General features: G+C 50.2%; 1 protein-coding gene and 1 long non-coding RNA gene across 5 annotated transcripts in view; one reads left to right on the top strand and one right to left on the bottom strand.

The window, feature by feature from the left end:
- Window positions 1–220: 220 nt before the first annotated feature.
- Window positions 221–1,967, bottom strand: LOC149351967 (uncharacterized). Its single transcript, XR_016290670.1, has 2 exons — window positions 1,871–1,967; window positions 221–1,471 (listed from the first exon to the last, which is right to left on the bottom strand). It is a non-coding gene; the product is annotated as an uncharacterized LOC149351967 (long non-coding RNA).
- A 1,034-nt stretch (window positions 1,968–3,001) lies between these two features.
- ftz-f1 (ftz transcription factor 1) overlaps window positions 3,002–24,080 on the top strand; it is a 290,320-nt gene continuing 269,241 nt past the window's right edge. For 2 of the 4 annotated variants that reach the window (XM_089581197.1, XM_089581196.1), the window contains exon 1: window positions 3,002–3,327. In XM_089581197.1, coding sequence (XP_089437323.1) covers window positions 3,216–3,327 — 112 coding nt within the window. In that variant the 5' untranslated portion in view covers window positions 3,002–3,215. The remainder of the gene's footprint in view (window positions 3,328–24,080) is intronic. The other 2 variants (XM_089581194.1, XM_089581195.1) reach the window with 2 other exon arrangements.

The following is a 24,080-nucleotide window of genomic DNA, read 5'->3' as shown; positions in this document are numbered from 1 at the left end:
CTCTATATAAAAATGCAATACCATCAGTGAGACGATGATTTTAGAACTGCAGATATTGCAGTGAAAGACAGGCTTGGGTATGTAATCCAAGTTGCACAAAAAGAGCAGCTGCTGTATGCACCAAAAGAATGGGCTGAGACAAGCAATGACAATGTCAAATGCAAAAAGAGAACACCATAAATTACAGCTATAGGTAACAGTAAAAGGCTCTCAACAGACATAACATCAAACTACTTTATGGTCAAGGTAGGGTCAAGTGATATGCGCAAAGAATCTTAGCAAACTTAAAGAAGTGTATCAAAACTGAGTTTACAAAAAAATTACGCCATGCATCACTTCAAAAGCCTTGCATTGCATTAGCATTCTAAAACCCTTGTTGCCAAGACAGGAGCAGTGCACAGACAGCACAAGGTAGCAAAAGATTTACAGAAAATGACATGCACCTCACTGCAACATCACAAACACAGCACTTTCAAAACACATCATAAAAACTCTGCATATCAAAAAATTATTGCATTATTACATCTCTCTTAAAACTCACTCAATTCAGCTGTTTATCAGTGAGCAATAATATTTGTTACTTCCTTCAGTAATTAAGAATGCAGAAGTTTCCATTAAACGTACCAAATTTCTGATTCAACACTTTTCACAGTACCTTTCAATTCAGCAGTGACTACACTAAAGCAGATAAAAGCGGCGAACTTGCACCCCAACAGGTTTCACACTATTACAAATGCGTCCAAAGTGGCCACTGACATCAGCATAGCAATTTATTTCATCAAATACACTACACACACTTTGAAACAAGGACAGAAGCAATTCTGCAAAATCAGGTCCATAAATACTAAGGAACGGGTCACCTTTTCATAATGGGAACAAGTTTCAATAAATACAGGTAGCATTACCACTCAAAGGCTTGCAGCACAAGCAAGCAAAATGGGACGAATTTAGAAATTTTCATACACACGCGACTGTGCACAGCCACAATAAAACACTGTAAACGCGAGCAACGACTGCGAGAAAAAAAAAAAAAAATACCAACACCATGTCACTGAATTAGCTATGCCACGAGTTAACATTACATGTAGCTTACAAATGCCGAAAGTACTAGCCCGGCGAAAACAAGCGAACCCAAAACAATAGACAACAGGCACTGGTGCGCGTTTTACACTGTCAACTCGACGCGGTAAAGAAAAATTGCCTTCGCGGTGACGTCGCAAAACGCACGCACTTGCACTGCTCAGGCTTCATCGCAACGAATCTCAACTGCTTTGGACCGTTAGCTCGCACTGCCGACGGTACGCTATACACAGAAGTTATGTGTGAACGCGTCACTGTCCGATGAGCCCTGACAGTTCTTCCAACTTGGCGGGCGCGACGCTACTATGGAGCAACAGGGGGATGCAATAGGGCAGCGCCTTTCTTGCACTCGTTCCGGGAGATGGTATTCGCCTTGAACGCAGGTGAACACCTGCGCACACACACACAAAAAAAAACACAACAGCGTTACATTGGAAGTATGGTAAGAACAGGTCTCCGACCGCAGGCAGGCAACGGTAGCCTCCGAACGGTAACAGGCGGGAGCGCGTCACAAACGTCAATGGTGCACCGATGAAAGCGGCGCAAGAGTAGAGTGGGCGCAAGAGAAATGTGCGACCAATCCGCATAGGCAGCACACCGCGCAGAAGTGCAGGGCCTCATCACGAAAGATCTGAATTATAAATAGTTTAAGAAATCGATTGTAATCGCTAATTGCAGCTACCGCCCTAGCAGCTACCAACTCTTTTGTTGCTAGAGACAAAGACAACGCCGCGACGGCTCAAATGACACTTCCAAGGCACCAAATGAAGATGCGCAAGCTTAAAATGACCTGTACTTTCAACACATCCTGCGTGACCAAACGACGAGAGGTAATAACTTATCAGGATGGCATTGTCCGCGATGCAACTCGCTGCACTGATCGAAGCCGAAATTCATTATTGAAATTTTGTTGCCAGACGACGTTGATGCAAACGATGTGAGCTTCTCATACTAAAAAACTAAAAAGCAAGAAAAGGATTTGAAAACACTTTTAAATTAAACAATATTTTGTTCCTAAACACACACGTCAACATTTAAATGATTTTGTGTTGTTCTTAAACGCCAGTATAAACATTTTAAAGACTTAGCGAAAGAAATAAAAACTGCAGCAACACTGAAAATTTTGTGGTATATTTTGTTTTGGTTAGATGGCGCTAGTTATCTTTTATGGTGAACGGTGTACGCAACTGTTGCGCTTTTGCTGCGACTAGACAGGAATCGGCTGTCGCGATCCTGGGCGCTGTCGCTATCACCTTCCCATTTCGCGAGCGCCCGTTGACTAGGCTGAGAGTGAACGTTCTCTGCAACTGTCCGAAGAGAGAAAAAAAACGAGCGAACACGTTCGTGAATGCACAATTATCCTTATTCTGCTATTGTTGAGATCTTGAGTTTAGAGAGCATCCAGATTAGAGTTCATGTCATTAATATTGGCAGCAATTATTGTTGCCATGACCGCTGCGGCACATCTTCTGCTCGGCAGCTATGTAAGGGCACTGCAACACTCGAAGCTGCTCGAAAACGCACCGTGACGCACAGAAAATTGACATGTACTCGTTCGTCTGCACGCCGCCGCAGCAGTCGACCATTCATGAAAACGGATAATGTTAAAAAGGAACACTTCGATACTTCCAATGAAAATTTAAACTTGGCTCTAACAGCAGCTGACACGGTTGACATCGGCTACACACAGCCGAACCGGTTGGGAGGAGGAGGCGGCTCTCATGGCTTCATGCATGCTTTCATGCGAGCCGCGAAAACCGGAACCACGTGACTTCTGGTGTTGGTAGCTTAGTGCAACGCTTTTTCGCTTTTTTATATCGTTCTCTTTTGAAATTTATTGAGAATTTCAAACTAACAAAGTCAAATTCAAAATCTACTGCCTGTTTTTTTCCACGTATTCTCGTTATTGTGTCATACCGGGGAAAGCGCCAGCAATCTCCCTAAGTGTGACCCAATTCCATTGCAGCAAGCTACCGCCTGCGCTAACCCAGTGCGACTGAAAGTGATGTTGCGTGTGTGTGTTGCTTTGGGGAGCTAGGCCTTGCCCTTGATCTCCAAACGAAGAGGAAAAGTGGCGCTCGTCGTATTGTCGGTGCAGTAACCGGGATTTTGTTGTGCAATCGGTTCGCCGGGCGATGTTGGTGGATGGATTGGCCGACACTTGTTCAGCCTCGACAATGAGCAGCGACAACAGCAACAGCTCGTCGAACGGCAACTCCGCGGCCGCACTGCCCGTCGTCTCGTCCGGTAGGTATTCCGATACCCTTGAATGTCGCGCTCGGTGGGCGCATCGGGGCTGCGCTGTGTGCCTCTCTGGAACGAGAGCAGTGTCATCGCGCAATCGCACGCGCTTCAACACTTCGATACTGCTGATCGCGCGCTGCGGCAGCCGAATCACATGCGCGTTTAATGCGCAATACATTCGGAAACCGCGGCCGTCGCCGCCCAAGCGCCTGCGCTGGTCGGGCCGCATCCGAAGTGTGTCAGAAAGCGCGACGCGTGCCGAAGGTGAAAGCGCTGACCGCGAATCAACGGCGTCCCGCAAACTGCCGCCTTTGTTTCGAATGCAGTGAGAGCGAAGCGCGACCTTGGCACACATTTGCGGCTTCCATGCTTCCCGTCGGGAGCGGGCCGCTGAGCAACGGCGCCGTTTCTCGGACGCGCGCGCCGTTGCACTGCGGCCGGAGCGTGCCGCGAGCACGCGTTTTGATCCCATCTCGCTCGCGATTAACGTGTCGAAAGTTGCGATCGCAAGCATTTGTCGTTTTTCGCTGCGCTAGGCAGCTTCGGTAGTGCCATAAATAAGACCATTTCCCGATTGCCCGTTTTCCGGCTCGTGTCACGCTGCGCTAAAGAGGCGTGCGCGGGGCATTCAGCTGTTGGAGACGGAGGGTCTTTTTTTTTTTTTACTGCTTTGTTTACTTTTTTTTTTTTGCTCTCGGGCTGGGCTTCCCGTTGCTCTGCACCCGGATATCTCATTTCGCGCTGCCGCATTTCCTTTGATCTTTTTCATTATTTTATTTTAGAGCTTGGGCCGGCGGGCTCGATTTTCCCATGCGTGCCTTCGGAGGTTTAGAAGCCCAGCTTCTGCGAACTGAGCGGAGCGCTCGAAAAGCGCTTTCCGCGCTCCCCGTCTGGCTTGCCGACTCTGTTCCCAACGGCGGTGTCTTGCTCCGCCTGAGAAACCAAGCACGAGCACCGCGAACGTCTAATGAGATGGAAATTTCCGGCGAGCGGCAGACGGCTTGTGATGCAATGCGGCGGCGCAGGCGTTGGTTCGAACTGGTTGACTCCTGCATTCTTGAGCGCCCACAGAAGGCGACTGCTACGCTAGCGGCTCTTACCCATGTGACCGAGTGCCCGCGAGCATGCCTATCGCTTTTTGCGTAATCGCGGGCTTTCTCCCGCCGCCGTATCTGTCTGCGTGCCCTCGCGTTGCCGGTCAGCTGGCGAGGAGCGCTTATCGTTTGACCACTGCTCGTAGCCGCCTGCAGTTCCAGGAAGTTCGGCGAGGCGTGCACTCTTTCAGCTGTGTTCGATACCAGAGATTCTGCGTTTAAAAGCGAAGGTTTTGCATGGACGTGTGCGCATGATGCCCTTGCTTGTGTGGCGCAACAAGTTTGTGTCAAACTTCCTGTGATCGTGGACATTATTGCTTCATTTATATTTTTGCTTCATCCGCCTTGGGCATTTTTCTAAGCATCTCGCACACAGATAGTTCCTCATAATCCTCTTTGACCTTTACCACATACGGCGACAGCACCTGCCTGGCCCAGGTTAGGAAAGAAAGGACAATCGATAGCGGCCTTCGCGAGAGACGGTGGCACTCTCTTGGGTGCTGAATGGCGCTGCGTGGTGTTTTCTTGGGACCGGAGTCTTGTGGAATCCTGGAATTAGTGTCGTCAATTGCGAGTATGTATAACGAGTATGTGTAACGAATTGGTCTCAATTCCTTAGACGACTCTCAGTTCCAGTATTCGGTACAGTGCGTTTGAAAGCGACTTGCATAAACTGGTCTAGACTTGAGCTCCTCGGTCATATTTAGCTGCATGCGAAAGTGTCTTTCACGTTGATGCGTAGGAGTCTTCCGTGAAGAAGTCGTAATTTTAATGGCGCCGTTTTGCAGAAGTTGTATCCCGCGGTAGTTGCTTAGCACTCTGATGTCGCACCAGGCTCTGACGAGTAACCTGCTCCTAGCATAGCTACCGTCGGTTCCAGAGACGGAATCCAAGTGCGCATATTAAATATGCACCTCGGTAGTTAACGCCTAACAGCGCGGTTAGCGGTATGTTGAAGCCTCTCTCGAAAAAGCTGCCCATACAGCGAACATAGTGTGTGCTCTTTCTGCAGCCTCATAACGTTTGCGAAGTGGCATAAGGAAAGTGAAAGAAGTAAGAAAAGGTGACTACTACTTTATTTTTTTTTTTTTGTTATTCCAAAGGTGTGAGTGAATCTTGCTGCACATCCTCAGAAAAGGTCAGATTCCTAGGTTTGTGGCTGTCTGTGCCAGATAATCGCGAAGTGCGCTGAATTGGACGGTGCGGACAGTGCAGTGGTGTGAGTCTGCCATAACTTGGCGCGAATGCCGCCAGCCTAGACACTCGCGTAAAACCGATCCGTTTTGTGCTCGAATGCCTTCCCGCGAAAGCCGTCTGTGTCACCTCACTGAACACGGAAATAAGAGCATATTAAGGGGCCGCGTGTGCAGTGTTGAGTCAAGTGAGGTGCTGGTCCTTCTCCGTCCCGTACAGGGCACCACCCGCTGAGCTATTCTCCCGATGCAACTCTTGGCCGCGCTTCCTCGCGAGCCGCATCGGCGACACGAGCAGAGAGCCTCGCTTATGTAAGGCAGGAAGAACTCCTCGCTCCTCCTGCTTCGGTTGCTTCCGCGTGGCGCGGCCAACGTGTTTTTCCTTCTTGCTGGCGTAAAAAAGAAAGCGAGGACAAGGAAGGAAGGCGTCGGCCACGAAATATCCGCTGAAAGAGAAAGGCGCGGTGTGAACGCGCGCGCACGCATGCTTAATCGCGCCGCTTTTTGTCTCGTGCGGCTTGCCGTTGCTGTCCTTGAAACGCTGTCGGCTCTGCGCGCTGTTCGCCGAAACTGTGGCGGAGGAGGGCAGCTGGTCAATCGTTCTGCGGCGTGCCGTGCGATTTTCAGTTGTTCGGGCGTTTCGAAGCAGCCCCGATTTTCGAGGACCGAACGGCGGAAGCGTTGTGGAGTGCCTTGCATCACCTAGCACGTAGTTACGCGTCACATACAGTACAGCCGACGTCTCACGTGCGGTTACGTGAACAGAGCTCTCCGCTGGTTTTCCCACTGTTGGATAACTGTGGCGGAATAACGGCGATCGGAGTTCTTCGCGTGAAGGAGCGTACGGGGTAGAGGTACCATCCGTATACCATACATTTCGCATGTTAAAGGGGCACATTTGCACGTTCTAATAGCTACGTGTCCTGCACAATGTCTGCCAAAACCCAGCTGTTTTCCAAGCGGAAACTTGACTAGGCTGCAGCAGACCGGCAGTGTTGAATGCATCGGCTGGGTACTGCCAGCTATTTGGCTATGCAGCGCTTTGGGCTTGGAAATTTTCTGCAGGGACTTCCTTTAAACACGCAGCCCCCCCCCCCCCCCCGCGCACACACACAAGCGCACAGTCATCGTTTATTAACCCTTATAGGGCCCGAAGACATAAACAAGGGGTGGAGGGGGAGTCAATGTATTAGGAACGTGTAAACGGCATTAGGCTTACAAATTACAGTTACACAAACAAGCAGCACCCGATAATGCTTCAAGTGCTGGGACAGTTGCTTCACTGGTAGTGATGGTATATTAAAACAGGACACTATTCACTCGCGCAATCAGCCAAGACGATTTCTATAGCTTTTTGTGTGTGTGTGCGTCTTGTTCTTTAAATTTTTTTTCTTGTGCGCTTCTTGTGCTTATTGAGTTCCGAAAAAGTACTTTGGCGTGTTTTCCGTTCCTCCGGTCGGCTCGCGCCGCGCACTGATCATCGTCGTCGTTCCTGTCCAGCCGATTTCCGTTGCGCAAGGGTGGGCATGCGTCTGCTGCCTCCGGGGCTGGCCTGCGGGGGGCACGCGCAACGGGCACTCGAGGGGGACTTGGAGGAAGCGGCGAGCGAGTGGGAAGGAAGCAGCGGTGTTCCACCTTGCGCCGCCGTCCCGTAATGGACCGGGCCCCCGCGGGATGGACGAGCGGGCGGCAAGTGCACAAGGGGAAGTCCCGCCGGCGACTCGTTTTACTACCTTCCCCCCCACCCCCCTCCTGCACACACGCACACCGCCACATTTCTTTGCACATTTTCACTTGCTTCTTTTTGTGTGCGGTCTCCGCCACGCGCCTGGTCCCGGCTGTGCGGCAACAATGCCACCCCGTCATCCATTCTGGACTTTCTCCTCGGTCCACGCGAAGGGAAGCGCCCACAAAAGGAAAGAAAGAACAGGAGGGTGAGGTCCGGTAGGGGAAGCCCGGTTTGAGTGAAGTGCGCTTGTGTGTCTGTTAACTGCTCTTGACTGTCAAAGAGGGGAAGTGTGGGGCATATTTGTGTGATTTGGCGCGGGCTGGGGATTTAAACAGCTGATATGCGTGTATGATTTCCTGATTGTGTACTGCGTGCTCGAGGTAAATCGTAGAAGACGGTGAATATGGAGCATGAGGTAGCTGGAACAGCGTTAACACGTTTTGGCGGGCTAGTTGGTTAAGCATCTTGAATAAACAGCGCGAACGAAGACAAGCACAAAAGACAAGGACAAGGAGCACAAGACAGCGCTGTGTCGTCCGTTTCCTTGTCTTTTGTGCTCGTCTTCGTTCGCGCTGTTTATTCAAGATGGAACAGCGTATCAACCGGTAGGCTTTTTCTTTTATTATTCATGTAAGTATATACCTCAGCCTAATTTGCTCGTCCTACTTCAGCAACGTTGGTGCGCGCCACATTGCCCACCGATAAACGTTCTTTTTTGAGGAGTTATTTAGGCTCCACAAAACGCGTCTCGGAACAAGTGGTAGGGTAGGAAATAGAACACCGGTCCTCTCTTTTGGCAATGGCAGAACTCGAATTCCCTTCTGTATGTGAACGCTGGCACACCGAGACGATGCGCATCTGTTTCAAAGGCTGCGCTCTGGCTGCTTTAAGAATATATGGCTCACGTCGTTTACTATTTTTACCGCATTCCGGATTTGCTGTATTCCTGACTGTCTTTACGCTCTGCACTACTGGTGCAGCAGGTTTCTGACTCTCATCGATCGCATTTCTAAAAGCCCTCGCGGCAACTTGGTGCGGCAACTAACAGGGCGCTAGTTATGAACGCCGTTGTGGAGAGCCCCGGATTTTCAGTTTCGGCCATCTGGTACTTTTTAACCCTTCCCAGTACGAATTAAGACTGCTTGGAATAAAAAATCGACGCATAGAGATTTGAGTGCGTGGGAAGAGGATTTTCAAAATGTGAAAATGCGAGCTGAGCGTTTTCTGTATCCATTCTTCTTTTTTTTTTTTTTTGCATTATTCCAAAAGGAATCAGTGGGGCCTGGTTGATGTGAAATCGGTATTCGGATGAGCTCAGTGAAAAAAAAAAAAAAAAAAAAAAAAGATGTTTCCCCACAAAAATTAATAACAGTGCCAGTCTTTGTAGATTTAGAGGTACGGGCCGCATTTCTCACGTTGTCGACACGAGAAGTGCGGCCCGTACCCATAACGTGATACATAGCTTGCGCCTCTGCTTTTTATCATATAGTGTGTGGCCCAGTGCGCGGTGTGCAGAGTGACTGTTTTTTTTTTTTTTTGTTGTTGTTGTTCCCAGTTTTAATGCCTTGAGGAGAGGGCCTTGGCAATTTGCATTCGGAACGGACAGCATCCAGCTCTCTGCATGAAGAAAAATTTGTAAAATGAAATTCCGAAACACTGAGTCGCCGCAGGGAAGTTTGTAGTATTAGTTTAGCAAAGGTGCGTCTTCCTGTAGTGCGTGTGTGCGCGTGTGTGTGTGCATGTGTGTGTGTGTGTGTGTGTGTGTGTGTGTGTGTGTGTGTGTGTGTGTGTGTGCGTGTGCGCGCGCGGAGAGGAGGAGGGGGGGGGTATTCTTTGTATCCTATATTTGTAAGCGGTTGAGATGCTGCATCGTCAAGAATGTTTTTTTTTTTTTCTTTTTTTCTGACTGACGAGTATTTTGGCGTTGTTCAACTAGCAGCGTCATTGCGCAACCGCTCGGTTTTTCATTGTCTTACAGTTTTAAATTTCATGTGACGGCAGAAGTCGCATGCAAGCTCATCGCGTTCGCTTTCTACTTGTTTTTGTCGGGTTCTTGCGATGATTACATCTCCATTTGATGAATCGACATCGACGTCTGGAATTTCACCTCGCAATGTGGGGAGCCAGTGGACTCCTTGAATGAGGGCCCACCCAACTAAGCTCGACTTATTCTGTTCATTAAATGTTTCTCTCTCTCTCTCTCTCTCTGTGTCTCAGCTTTCCAGACTTCTTCCTTTGCGATCTAAAAGTCGTCTGCTCTGAATGTAGTCATCTGCCTTGGGGGAAAGGACGTTTCTTCTTGCATACATGCAGAGAGCAGAAAAGGCGATATTTAGACAACACAAGCGATAACGGGAACTAAAGCACGGCAGTAAGGCACATTCTACTTTAGGGACTCCGCCTCCCAATGATTCCATGTGGAATAATTGATATTTGAGAACCTGCGAACCCTTCTAGCCCCGGTAAGTGAGTTTTTACAGAATACGACAGTTTGAAGGAATCGTTTGAGGCCTGCTGTTCCACCTCCTCATAATCAGAGAAAAACAAACACCGGTCATTTTCTTAGACACGGTCAAACTGAGGTAGTGGTGTCCGTCGATAGCCGCAGCATGGCGTTTTTATACTGCCTTCTTACGTAGGAGCGTTTGTCTACAAGGCGAAAGGTTGCAAATATATGCAGATAAATAGCTGAGGGCTGGACTCGCTATAATAACGGAGCTTGTTCACCGTGTCAAGTGTTCTGTGGTGATTCCATTCGCAATCGCTGTGCCGGAATGGGTTAAAATGGTTTGGTTTATTGGGGTTTAACGTCCCAAATCAACTCAGGCTATGAGAGGAGACGCCGTAGTGAAGGGCTCCGGAAATTTCGACCACCTGGGGTTCTTTAACGTGCACTGACATCGAACAGTACACGGGCCTCCAGAATTTCGCCTCCATCGAAATTCAGCCGCCGCGGCCCGGATCGACCCGGCGTCTTTCGGAACAGCAGCCGAGTGCCGTAACCACTGAGCCACCGCGGCGGGTGGGAATGGGTTAAAATGGTTTCGCTTGAGCCAGTTAAGAAGGGCGAGAAGAATGGATGGAATTGATACCGGCCTTGGCGTCTTCGTCCGCGCCCAGGTCTGCGCCAGCAGCCACTATCTGGGCGCTGCCTCCCGACGCCTTGCTTGCTGCAAGTGTGCCGACTTGGGTCGCCACTATATGCTCCGTTCCCCAACACGATAGGGGTCGTTAAAATTATTTGCGAGCGTGATAGGTTAGGACGTGTAAGGCCCACGTTCAGTCGTCACCAAGTGGCTGTTGGTTCCTTGGCGCGAATGAAGAGGCGGAGTTTAACGGGACGAGGGAAGGCTGCAAGGCCTCATGCAACCATCCCCTTCCCCAGCCACTGCACAAGCGCTCTCGGCGAAAAGCTCACTGCGCCGCTGACGATCGGCTTACGGCGGCTCGTGTGTCCTTCCGTGTCTCGTGTTTCGCGCTGCAGCGGCGGCGACACGGTCGCTTTGGTCGTCGCTTGTGTCACCTGTGGGTGTCCCACTACTGCTCGATCGGCGGCGGGGTCTCGCTGCTGTCGCCGCGCTAGCGTGTACCTATCTGCCGCTGGGTGGCATACGCGCGCGACCGGCTTTGTGCTACTTGAAAGCCACGGAACAGCGGGTGGGGGGTCGATAACTGTCCGATAGCGGTTATCTCCTGGCGTGCATGTGCGTAGTGGGCGCCCCACTCTGCGTGGCGCGCGGCAGGGCCGAGCGTGCGCTTGTGTACTTACGCGTGCTGCCGATAAACGGCGATTACGGGGGAGGCTGAGCAGTCGTTTCGGTGCGACCGTTTCGCGGGGCGGCGCATTGTGGAGAGCCGCGAGTGCTGGCGCCTGATCTGGTGAATGCAAGAGAAGAGTCGGAACGGGTGCCGGTCTCGCGCTTTGAGTCCGCCTGCCGACTTCCAGTCGTGGGTGCCGTGTCGTTCGCCCGGGGAGCGGACCCCTCATCGCTGCCATTAGTGCTTTCAGAAAACTCTCCACACGCTTGCGCTTTGCGAGAGCGTATTGTAACGAACTGAAAGTTCGTGACGGGTTTTTGGTTCCGTCAGATCGAAGAAGAGGATAAGCAGGCGCTGATGAATTATGTGAATTGACTCTCTTTATTAACGCAGGACGATATGAAACGTTATTGACACTATATTAAGATAAAACATGATTAGGATTAGATAAGATTCGGAAGTTTGCGGGGATAAGATGGCCGCAGCTGGCACAGGGCAAGATTAATTGTCAGCGTATAAGAGAGGCCTTTGCCCGCAATTAGGATGGTGATGATGATTATGATTGGATAAAAGAGCGAAACAGTCGTTCATACCATGGGGCGCTCAGCATCTCGAAGGCAGAGGCCACTGGCAACATCATCTTCATGGCAAACGCCTCTCCTTTCGCTCTCAAAATTCATTCTCCGGGTAAAAAACGTTGTACTGCATTTTTTTTTTTTGCCCAATCAAGAACAGCAGTTTGTCTAGACTAATCACTTAGCTCGGATTCGATCTTGACAAATCGGAGTCCGCCGCTCCCGAAACGCGAGCAAAGTGCTGCCGAAGGCTTACGAGGTTCTGAGTTGAGGTGGCATGTGTTGCTGTTTTACTAGGGCGGAAATGCACAGGCACTTCGGCTGGCCGCAAACGGCCCGGAGGGGTAGAGCGGCGCTTCGCACCTAGTCCCCCCCTTTGAAGTAGTCGCGCGACCGCAGCAGGACAGAGCGCCAGCTAACCTCGGCCCCGTGGTCGTCGTTTCTTTAACGAGGCCCGTCGTCAGTGGAAGAGGCCGGGGAAAAGAAATCCTTTTCGCGCCTCCGAAGCAAAGCACCCCGTGCGGAAGCGCAGGGGTAATATAAGTCGCAGTGGCGAAGCAGTTTTGAAGAATAGCGACCGTATAAATATCGTGAGAGGTGTAAAAATTCGCACGGATGAAACCTGTCACGCAAGATGTAAGGGGTCTGCATGCAAGCCTACTACTGAAAAGAATGATAAAAAAAAAAATCTGCATGGCTCAGGTGTGTTTGCTCGCTGATTCAACTCGACATTCGTTCGAAGATCGCTCTTTGCACTGCGGCGACAAGCGCCGCCGTTATCGCATCGAGGAAAGATAAGGAGTCGAGCGCGGTATGCGCATTCAAGAAGCCTCAGTGGGCCACGGGGCGGCACAAGAGAAACGAGAACGGGAAAAGAGGTTCGAATTCTTTCCCGCAGAGCCTCGACCGATTTGAACTCACGTAGTTTGCTATTTCGAAGAATGGTTGCGGGCGCGATGCAGCGATCAGCGTTGTTGTTGTTCAAAACATTTATTGAAAGAAAAAGTAAAAGAAAATAAGAAAATGAAAGGTTGCAGAACGGTGGTGTCCTCATTTCAGGACCCCAGTTGCTATCGCTGTCGCCCGGGCTTGTTTGATCAGCTGTTGCCGAATGGCAAGGTCCGAGCTGAACAGAGTGGCCTCCCACTGCTCCGTTGTTCTAGGGAATTTTAGTTCCAATGGTTTTGGCCCAGCGTGGTGGACGGCAGCGGTGGCGAGTGCAAGAAAGGCCATAGCGTTCACGTGGAGCGGCCGCTCGGTGCATCCTGCCTGGTACGGAGCGCTTTATTGCTGCGCTCATTGAGCAGTCGGGAATCATACCTTCCGACTGCTGTGTGTAGTTGAACAAAGAGAGAGATGTGGGGGGAGGGAGAGAGAGAGAAAGGCAGGGAAATTAGCCACCCTACACATGGGCAGGGGAGGGAGAAGGAAAATTGAGTTCGTTGTGGAATGCAACGTCCCAGATGCGAACCTGCGCATAAATATGCGGACAGGGCGCCGGACAAGCGCAGTCCTCTCTTCGGCTCAGTATATATATATTTCGTAAAGGTATCTTTACTTCCTCGGTATCTTTCACATCCCTCTCTCGTTTCCACCGGCCGCTGTTCATGTGCCAGACATGAAAGAGCTAGTTGCGGCGTCCGCCGATATTCCTCCTTTTCTTCATAAATAAGCCATACCTTATACTGCTCGACACTTCCCGGTCGTCAGCTGATGCGGACAGCCATATTTCGCTGAAAGATTCGTTTCGTACTTTTCTTATGGCGCATTCCAATCGGCGATCTGGGTCAGTTCTCTGAATCCGCGAAGGAGCAAGATATCCGTCGCGGCCCAATCAGAACTGAGGATCTGATTCCAAATCCTCCGTTGAAACGCGCTCTTCGATTTCGCGGGGCAAGAAAACTTGCTCCGGATCGCTGGTTGGAATACGCCTTTAGTTGAGACTCAGAAGTTGCTCCAACCTGCACCACTGAGGTGTATCGCAGGGACGCGCATACTGCTGGCTCAAATCTAAAGATGCTCTTCACGGCGTGCCGCCTTATGCGCGCGCTGGGGTGGTATTCTCCCGGTGTCGCCTTTTGCGACATGTCGCATTCGCTCTTCGCTGATTGGCTCGAGCCGCGGTGACGGCGGCGTGACGACACGGACCCGCCTTCCTGCTACGTCATCGTGACGTCGCCCCAATTTACTACGCTTAGTCGAACAACGGAATGCGCTGAAGCGATTCGCGCGGGCGACGGGCTACCGTTAGCGTACGAGCGCAATCGGCAGTTGCGGCTTTTGCGCCCTTGGCGTGAAAACATGGCGACGTCCTTTCAAGCGAGAGCCGCCCGCTTCAGCCAATTCAGCAGTCCTTGCGATTCCGGTCGGCATGTTTACCGGCAACTACTGGTGTTGTTACTTTTCGCTATGACTTACCTTGCTTCGACGATAAAGTTTAAGCTGCAATTCAGCCTAGTTTTTTAGATACGCTCTCGATTCTGGAGCGCGCAGGCCTAATGGGACCTCCAGCTACACTGCTACCGTCTGCAACTGCCCGAAACGCAGCCGAAACCTAGCACAACCGTCCGGAACGAAAGAAAAATAGATTTGGAGCTTTTTCGCGGTGTTTTATAGACTTAAATGAAGTAAAGCGAGTTTATATTAAATTTTCAAATGTTTTTTTGAACATTAGACGTCATGTGATGGCAAATATTCTTGCTATAAAAGATACGAAACTACTGCTGCTAGTGAATCAGCAATGGTAAATTGTCGCTTCTCGGAGTGAATGAATGCACCGCAGACGAAAGTGCCGGCGGCTTTTTCCGTTTCTTTGAGCATCTGTAAGCACTTTTTTAGGCCCCGCCCATATGCGACATGTCGCAAAAGGCGACACCGGCAGAATACCACCCCTGGTCTTTCGAAGCTTCAAGAGTGCAGCGGCTCCCTAGGTGTTTCGCTTACCGTCGCCGCCCTTCCGGGGCTATCTGGCCGTGCAGCTCGCACTGATAAGCGGCTGACCCGTCTCTGGGGCAGCGCGATTCGGTGCTGTCCACTCCCGGAAACGACCGCCCATCCTCTTTTGCACTCTGCTTATCGCGCCTGCTCCTATCGAAGCCTAGTGCTGCCGTCCATTTTGTTGTTTTTTTTAAGCTTCTTTATCTTGCCCCTTTATCGTGTAGTACGTTGGGGACGTTTTGGTCTGGTTACGCCACCTATTGTTTTCGTGCAGAGTTTGTCATTCACGGCCTTTGGGCAGTGTTCGTCTCTGGTGTCTGCAGTAGCGCGGAGCCGCGGGGCTTATCCCACACCACCGATAGCGAAGTCGTTCGCACGTTCATTTTCGTCTCACAGTGGGAGTTTAAAGCCCGTTGACAGAAACAGAAAACCCATTCGTAGTGCTCATATCATTATGTTGAATATACTGTAGTATATGTTCCCTTACTGTAATGCCTCCATTCGGAGTCTGAAAGGAGTCATCTTATATGCATGAATGGTGAATACGAAAAAAAAAAAAAAAGGATGCTCAGTAAGTACAAGCCGTGATCAAAAACTAACGTAACTAACAAGAGCAGCCGCCGCGGTGGCTCAGTGGCTATGGCGTTGGGCTGCTGACCCGAAAGACGCGGGTTCGATCCCGGCCGCGGCGGTCGAACTTCGATGGAGGAGAAATTCTAGAGGCTCGTGTACTGTGCGATGTCAGTGCACGTTAAAGAACCCCAGGTGGTCGAAATTTCCGGAGCCCTCCACTACGGCGTCTCTCATAGCCTGAGTCGCTTTGGGACGTTAAACCCCCATAAACCAGAAACTGTAACTAACAGGGCGTTCTTTCGTCGCTGTCTCGCCCAGGAGGAAAAAAAAAAAAAAGAAGCCGGCCAACGGTGACGCGCTCCGTTGTTAGTCGCCGTTTCTTTTTTTTTTCACCCACTGCCGCGCGGCGCCCAGCGCGCGCTTCTCATCCGCATGACGCGGCGCGTATGCGTCACAGCAACCGGACGCCGGCGCGTATCATCGTAGTCGTCTTGCGGTTATTGTGTATCTCCACGGCCGTGTGTACACATAGTACGGTGTCGGGCTCCAGTTTCCGCGCATCTTGTCGAAGGAGGAATGTCTCTGGAACGGCAGTGCGGTGGTTCCATCCTCTGCATCCGTGGGTGGGCCGCGCAGCATTTGAGTGCTATTTTTATTTTGAATCTCTCTCCCCTTGCCCGCCGCAGTATATCAGGTGTTGAAGAAGGCGACAACAAAAACTTAAATGTCGCGATGGGTCAGCACTTGGAAAGAATGCTTTTCCTGCAAGTGGTCGTCGGCACAGCGGTGCAAGAACGCCTGTGTACTTGGATTTGTACGAAAGTGAAACAACTGTCTACCAGCATTGGCGACAGCTCGTGGCCACCCTTCCCTCTCCTCCCCTGTTTACGTGCCTGCATTTCAGTGCCTCGCTATCATGGCCGCAGCTGCACCGCTTCGGTGGAGGTGCAATTCATAAAATGCCCGCGTGCTGCGCGATGTCAGTGCGGCGTCACTCATAGCCCACGTGTAGCTTCGAGCCGTTATAAACCCCGCATTTAGCTGTACTAATTTAACCTCCCGTATTTGTGTGTACGAGAAACTTGTCTGCATTTTCGGGCCGTTGTATTGGCGATTACTGCGAACGTAAAGGAAGACGATATGACATTTACGTAGTCTTTCACCGCATGAGCTATTGCCGCGTATCTATAGCTCTTGCATCACATAAAGGCTGCATGCCATCTTCCAAGCGTGCGCTGTGGAGGGGCTCCATTTGAGGTTTTAAAAAATTAAGAGTGCATTTAAGTCTCCTTACGTGCGGAAATGCGAAAGCATTTCGAGTTCCCTTGCCTCGTATTACTTGGTGATGCAATTCACGGTTAATCAATTAATTGCATGGTTATTTTATTGTTCGTTCAATTTGTAGGAATTACTAGCATTTTACCACCTTCGAAATTTACTCCGAGTAATTAGCGAAAGGCAGTAAAATGCTTTCGCATTAATAAATAGAATAATTGTAATAAGGGAGCATACAATAGAATAAATTAAAACAGCATAAAATGGAATTCTCGTCGCGGTTACTGCGAGCACCTTTCATTTCTAAGTTGGAGCGCGGTCGTGGTGCTGGCGCCAGGTGACCACAACAGTTCAGAGGAGCAATATGGCGGTGCTCAGGGTGCGCTTATTTGCGAATAGCGTAATTACAGCGTAGCGATCGCAAATCTGGAAGATTAAGCTGTCATGAAAACATAAGATATGAGTTTATAAATTTACGACTCAGTGTACTTCAAAGAACCCGAGTTGGCCTAAAATCAAGCAAGAGCCTCGCACTACGGTCTTTACCACAACCCGTGCACGATGTAGTTTTCAGATGGGAAAATGAAATTAAAAAAAAAAGGCATGAAATGCATCGCTGAATGGCAGGAGGCAGCCACGAGGTAGCGGCCGCGTTAAAAAATTCTGGTTTTAAAAGCCGCTTTCAAACTTAGGTGGTAGGGCAGTCGCAAAAAAAAAAAATCAAAAGAAAGGTGCGCATTTTTTTTTGGCTGCCATGAGAAATTGTGCATATTTTGCGGCGGGAGGAATTCTTTGGGATATCTGAGGGGGGGTCACAGGTTCTAGGCCGGGTTATGCCGAAGGTAGGTGGGCTGACATATCGGTCCTCGCACTTGTTCCCCCACCTGTCGTGAGTACATGCACGCACTTGTAGGCCGTGGAGTGCCTGGCGTCGCGCCGCCGCTCCCTGGCTGGCCAGCTGCCAGCGATCGGCGATGGCTTCATTGTGTTCCTTTGTCCATTGTGGCCCGTCCAGAGTGAGGCGATGTCGCGGGCGGCGAAGGTGGCCGGCCCTGCGACGGCGAGACGCGCGCGCCACGGGCTCAGTGGCAATCTGCTCACGCGAAGGGAAGGCAGAGGAAGAACAGTTTAAGGCCGAGTCACACTGCGGAAACAGTCCGCCAACCCGTCCGACAAAACAGTGTTTTCGTCGGGTTGGCGATCCTGTCACACCGCGTCAACACGAACAGAGGGTAAACGGGTCGCTGTCTCCCGCCAGCCTGTGTTGGCCACATGTGCGCCGCTTGTTCGGAAACTCTCTGTCACACCGGAAAAACCACCTCAATCGCGTTCCCCGGCGCTTCTCTGCCTTTGCTCGCGCGCTCTCCTCCGTGCGTGTGCAAAACCGCGGAAACTGGAGACACCTTGCGCTGTCGTAGCTACTGGCGGTTTTGCAGAATATTGGACGAACTATGACCGTGCGCGGCGGCTGAGGTGCAGCCTTGCTCGATTCTGACTCGGACGACCAGCCGCCACCGCAGAGAAACCGCGCTGGATGATCGACTGGCTGAGAAGGGCGCCTGAGAAAGGCGTTTTCGAAAACTTCATGCGAAAGAATTAAACACGGACTACATGCGTCTACTTTCTGTGCCCTGTGTCTACTTCTACACATTTTGTGTTTTGCGCTGCTGTTCCACAATGCATTAGCAACCCGGCCGGTCACTACAAATCACGATACAATCTCGGCAGATTCATCGAGTTTGTTCCACGCTCTGAGAGTACTAAAAAAAGATACAATTGTACGCATCATTCTTGCAATCAAATGGGAACCCAGTAAAGTTATTCTGATTGCTATCTCAAAGAAAAAAATGCAGCACTGCTTTCTTCTTCATCTCAAGTTCAAAAATAGCAGGACAGGTAAATGGTAACTCGCGCTCACCTGTGAAATACAGTCCCAACAAGCGATCTCTTGAAACACAGATTCCTTCAGATCACATCGTTGATATTTTGGGTCTGTTATATCCCATGGAAAACGCCTCTCTTCAATCATCGCGATCAGGTCACTTTCCTGGCGGCACGAGTACGACGGCGGCATGTTCACGCGAGCAACTGGCACGCTCGTATGCCGGCTCCTGCTCGGGTGGTTCTCGCGCACAAACCCGTCAAGAAACTTCTGGAGCCCGCGGCCGAGGCAGTCCCTGGAACAGGACATTCCTTTTGGCTCCCTACAGAACCGCGTTCCTCAGAAGTGCACGCTAGCTCACAAGAATGCGACGGGGATCGAACGTGCTTGGTTTGGTTCGTGCGGTGTCGCCAGGAAATTCGCCCTGCCGGCGAACAGCGCCAACCGGGTCCACGAACACTGTTTGTTTATTGTTCCGGTTCCCGGAAGCTGTCATACCGAGGGAACACCCCAGAAACCTGTCTCGTTTCCCTGCCGTTCGTGCAGTGGGACAAGAAGTTGTAGGACGAGTTGGTTCGGCGACTTGTTGACGGCTCGCTGGCGAACGTGTTTGGTTCATGTCGTTGTTGTGTTTCCGCAGTGTGCGCGATGGTCGCGGGGCTTCGCGAGGCTGTGTCAGTGGAGCTCGGACCGGGCCGTCACAAGTAAACGGAACTCGGTTGTCCTCTGGCGAGAGGCCTTCAAATAATACTAAGTCGTGGTGTACGTGCGTACCGCCATTAGATCTGGGACCAGCGTTAGCTTTGCTTTTGAAGCGAGTCTTAACGTTGTACTTGGAGCCAGTCGCGTGAAAGTAGCTGGATCACTAATCCGTGCTCTCATTACGCTGGCGTGCGACCTACTGGAACTTTACGAGGAAATTTAGTGTGTTGGCCCACAAACGTGGCACTCAAAAACTTGGAGGGAGGAGAGACTCCTAATTCTCCCTCCGAATCCACCCATGCTGAAACTCATACACATGCTGCGCATGCATCGTTGATTTGTGGAGGTCGCCGGTCAGTGTATTGTTGTCTTTACTTACTCTTTTATCCCAAAAGCACCAACTTGTCCTTGCCTTACCTGGGGGTTCTCTAAAACTGAAGTTGTGCGATTAGTCAAATGTTTAGGCGTGCGGTTTGATCATAACATGTTCTGGCACTGTCAGGGGAACTTGTTTTATGCGTAAACTGTCGCAGGTAGGGGGGCCCAGTTCATTCCCTTAAATACCTTCCTCGCTCCGCAAAACTGCGAATGTGTGGTTATTTTTCTCAGCCATCTAAATTACGCCTGACTGGCATGGGGGACAACCGAAACGAATTTTCGGTAATTACTCGTCCTTCAGAAAAAAAAGATAAAATCTTCGCGCCTTATGTACAGGCCTTGTGACTTTCTTCCTGCTCCCCTCTTCCGTGTGCTTAGAACCTTACAAGCACCCGCCGTGATGAGCTACATTTTAGCTTTGGTCTACGTAAGAAGATGTAAAAAATAAGCTTAACTATTTTAGCTCGCTTTCAACCTCGCAAAACGCATAGGCCCCTTTGCAACCCGAGCTTCAGAGTGTTTGGGCATTAATTGCGGTAAACAAATGTTGTAGCACCGGTTGGCACGTTTACTCAATGATCCACTCTGTGTGACATTGATGTACTTACGTGTTGCAAAATAAAAAATAAAAAAAAAATATGTGAAGTGTTTTTTTTTTTGGCATTCAGAATTCTGGTTTTGTTCTTGAACCAGTTTTGACCAGCTGGCATTTTTTTATTATTTATTCTGTACTGGAATTATGTAACGCTTCTCCAGCTATACTGTGGTGTCCTCCTTTTTTGCTGTTCTTTCCGGCCTACTGCACCCATTGTATAGGATCTTGAGGCTGTAGTCGGATACAACTCAAGTGGCAAATGCCCTTCAAAGGAGACTTCCCAGCCAATGGAGTCGACCGACTGTCGTGATGTCGCGATTAATCCTCTCGCATCTGCAAGCGTGACATCACGAGGAGCTGGCTGGGGCTAGGAGATTGACGACGTCATAGCAATCGGTCGACGCTGTTGACTGGTTAATTGGCTTCCTTTGAGGGGCGTTTGCCGCTTTGTTCTTCAGTTGTATCCGACCATAAGTCAACTTAGAAAAACTGAAACAGCGCGAAGGCAGGCCGAGAGAAAAGCTGCCTGCACACGCAGCAGATTTTTTCCCCCCCAATTTTCCACCCAACCTTGTGTAACCTTGTCTGTGGAAGTAAATTAATTACTTCTGCCGTCTCCCTACTGTTAGCGCCCTAGTTCATTAATAATATTAATAAATAATTGTTATCAATAATTTGACCTGTGGACTTCCTCACTCGCTTATTTACGGGGTTCGTATGCTGCACTGTGAGGCTCTTAGTGCGAAAGCATTACTACACGATGTCAAACCAGCTCACCAGTTTGTGCGAAGCTTGACCTTGAGGATGACCTTGGACAAACCATAAATAAATTAATATTGTGCCGCGACTGGGATTCGAACCCGCGGCGGCGCGAGCAGATCAGCTTCGCTGGCCACTGCACGAGAGCACTAGGATATCGCCGCAGCCGATCACGTCTCGTGTTAAAATGCGACACACACTCTTACGCTGTGCATTGCAAATCCTCTTCTTCATAAACTAATACTACTGTCAAACTAATATTCGTGCTTTGAGCTGTGTGGTGGTAGTGACAGAGAGATGTGCGCTGCATGTGTTGGCGTGGACAACGTTGTGGTAGGAACACGGCACTAGAGCAATACGCGTTGCCGTTGACGACATTGCTGCAGAAACGCGACACTGGGGCATAGGCCGCCGGCGTACATTGGTTGAATTGGCATTGACGATGAAACGCTTGAAGACGCGCATATCTGGCTTCCTCTGTCAGTGGACTCCTCAGTCGCGCTTTCAGGTACGTGGTGGTGGTGTGCACCTGCTAAAAATTGTGCTTTCGAACAATATTTCGTGCTTAGCAATGCTAAACCACCAGCCATTTTTTTTTTTTTCTGTGGTGGGGGGGATTCTGAGAGCATTCAATGTGCAACAGTCCTGGACTGAGGGGATCTCCCTGACGGGGAAAACTTGCTATTGGACCCGATAAACGTTTTACATAGTCGACGTCATCATCATCAAAGTGTATATTGTTTCAGTGTTCAGTATTTGTGTTCTTATTTATTTATTTATTTACACAGTACTGCTAACCTCTAGGTGAGGCTGTAAGCAGGAGCGGAAGAAAAAAAAAACAAAAACAAAAGTGACATGCGCGGGGATAATTTTAAATTTTATCCCCGCATAACTGTGCGGGGATAAAATTTTAGGCATATCATTGCTTGTAAACCTACATATCTCTTGTGGCATATCGTAACTCTTTGCGTAAAAGCTGTGCTGTCTTATTTGCTGCCCAGAGATAGTGGGCTGCGGCTTTGTCAAACCCTGTCTGACAGCTTTTTTTTTTTCTGCATTTGCTTTGTCCGTATTTTTTACAAGGCAGAAATAAACTAATTTAAATTTGAAACACAGCGGCCGCGCATCTGCGCAGGGCACTGGGAGCATTGCCGGGACTTCGTTGTGGGCGCTGATCGGAATGCGGGTATGTCCGCTCAATTCTCCCCGTATGCATGTATACCCCGGCCAGCGACGCAGCCGTAGTGCTACTCTGGTTACTATTATTCCGTGTATTTTTTTTTTTTTTTGTCACGCATGCTTGTCGCCGGCTGTGCTGAGGCCTGTCGTGCAAGCTGCCTTGTGTCTTTGCGAAACAACAAAAACAGGAACCGCTCCCGGTGAGCGTGCGCATGCTATCTGGTTTGCCGCGATTCGAATTTTCAGTGTGCGCTGTCGGTCCTGAACATCATTTGTTAGTGTCAGGCAGTGGCGGACGAGGGGGGGGGTCTCCCCCCCCTTTCCCGTCCCCCCCAAAAGCCTTTGCACATCTTCCCGAACGTTTGTTTTCGGGCTCTCATAGGGCGAGATGTGATTTTGACGTAGAACTGGGAAGCTTTTTCGTCCGAGATGTGTCAAGTAGTCCCCTACTTTGTACGTTCACCATGTTTAGCGCTGTCTTATTTCACTCAATTATACGTTCTACAGGTGGGTAGTTGTACGAGTACAATTCGTAGTGATTGTCAAGGTATCGTGGTCCTGCCGTGCCCCCACCGTTGTCTTGCCTTGGCGCCGACGCGGCGACGACGGCGGTGCCATTCGCCTGCGGTTGCGGTGGCCAGCAACCTCGTTGGGGCGGCAAGGAGCCACCCATTCATGTCTCTATCCCACCATGGGACACAGCGACGCCAGCGAGGGGATCATCCCTTCTGTTGGGTGGACAAGGAGCGCCGACCAGCCGCCTTGTCGGAGGGGGCCGAGGGCGGAGCAAAGCCCCTCCCCCGAACTGAGTAATGAAGGCCGCTAATCCCGCTCGTGACATGTTCGGACAGGTGCTTTTACCTTCCTGGGCTCACCGTGGCGGGGTATCTCAGCTGACGACCGGTTTTCCCCTAGTATCCAAATGAATATTGCTCACGTAACCGTTAACATTCGAAGCATGAGTTATGGTGTACCATCTATATCGTTCGCCATTTATTTTTCAATAGCAGAGCGCACAAACGTTGTTGTAGAAATAAAATATAAATAAAAAATTGTTGTTACTATTGGTTTTTGTTTTTTGGTATACTAAAGTCCGTCCGCCCCCCTAGAACCAATCTCTGGAACCGCCACTGGTGTCGGGGACAGATTCATGCGGGGAGTGACCGTCCCTCTCCAAGCGAAAAATTTTCAATAGGAAAATCACGCTTAACCTTTTTTTTTTTTTAAGGAAAATGTAAGCATGTATCAAATGAGACCGCCCCTCCCAACTGTCCCCTGCTCGACCAGGCACCCATTAACTTGACGCTGGCTGCTTTCCAGCTCTATGGACGTGGCCAACGTCGACCTCAGGCACTGACAATTACCACAAAACGGATCTCCGTCAAGTGAAGGGTTCGGCACTTGTACAGTTGCGATCAATTAATGAAAATTCCACTCTCATCCGAGGAAGTTTTTGATTGCTCCAAGTAAACCGGGACGTAACTTGCATTACGGCGACTGTTGCGTGAGCAGGAAAAGATAATTCTGTACGAGCGGGCGTTGCGTGGATATGGGGCAACGCAGGCGTAATATAATTGCAGCAGTGTTACTCCAAAATAGGAAATTGAAAAAGGAAAAATGGAATACTACACAATGAACAGTAGAAAGTGTAAACCAGTCGGTCGTTGGAAAGCAATCACTTCTCAATTTGAAGCGATATCTGTATGCTAAATCTCGTTAATAGAGAGATTTAGCTTATCGAAGGCATATTAGCGTAGGCGCGTACCGGTTTACCGGACGCCGTCTGCAAACGCGCAGTGGCATGGGCGGGTCCAGTGCGCATGCGCATGCGGCGTATACGTTAAGCCGCTATACGTCTCCGTTATTACGTGTTCGGCATGCTAGATCTCTCTAATCATGCGACACACGCGCGTAAAGCGAAAAGTAAAACTATGGATGCGTTGTCACGCACTGTATGTTGGGGCTCGTGAAGCAGCGCCTCTGTGTTCGTCGCTTCCGTTACTTGGATAAATAAAACGGAAGGATCGAGTGTCGTTGTTAGAAGGTGACGCCACCGCTGGGGATCGGTCATAGAGCGACTGTCAGTGTCGCGTGGGCGCACACGTGACCGAGGCTGGTGCGCGGCT

Source organism: Amblyomma mixtum, chromosome 3 (genome assembly GCF_055824585.1).
Source record: "Amblyomma mixtum isolate Tamu chromosome 3, ASM5582458v1, whole genome shotgun sequence".
Taxonomy (NCBI): domain Eukaryota; kingdom Metazoa; phylum Arthropoda; class Arachnida; order Ixodida; family Ixodidae; genus Amblyomma; species Amblyomma mixtum.
The sequence above is the reverse complement of the archived record's forward strand: the minus strand, read 5'-3'. Positions and strand labels throughout refer to the sequence as shown.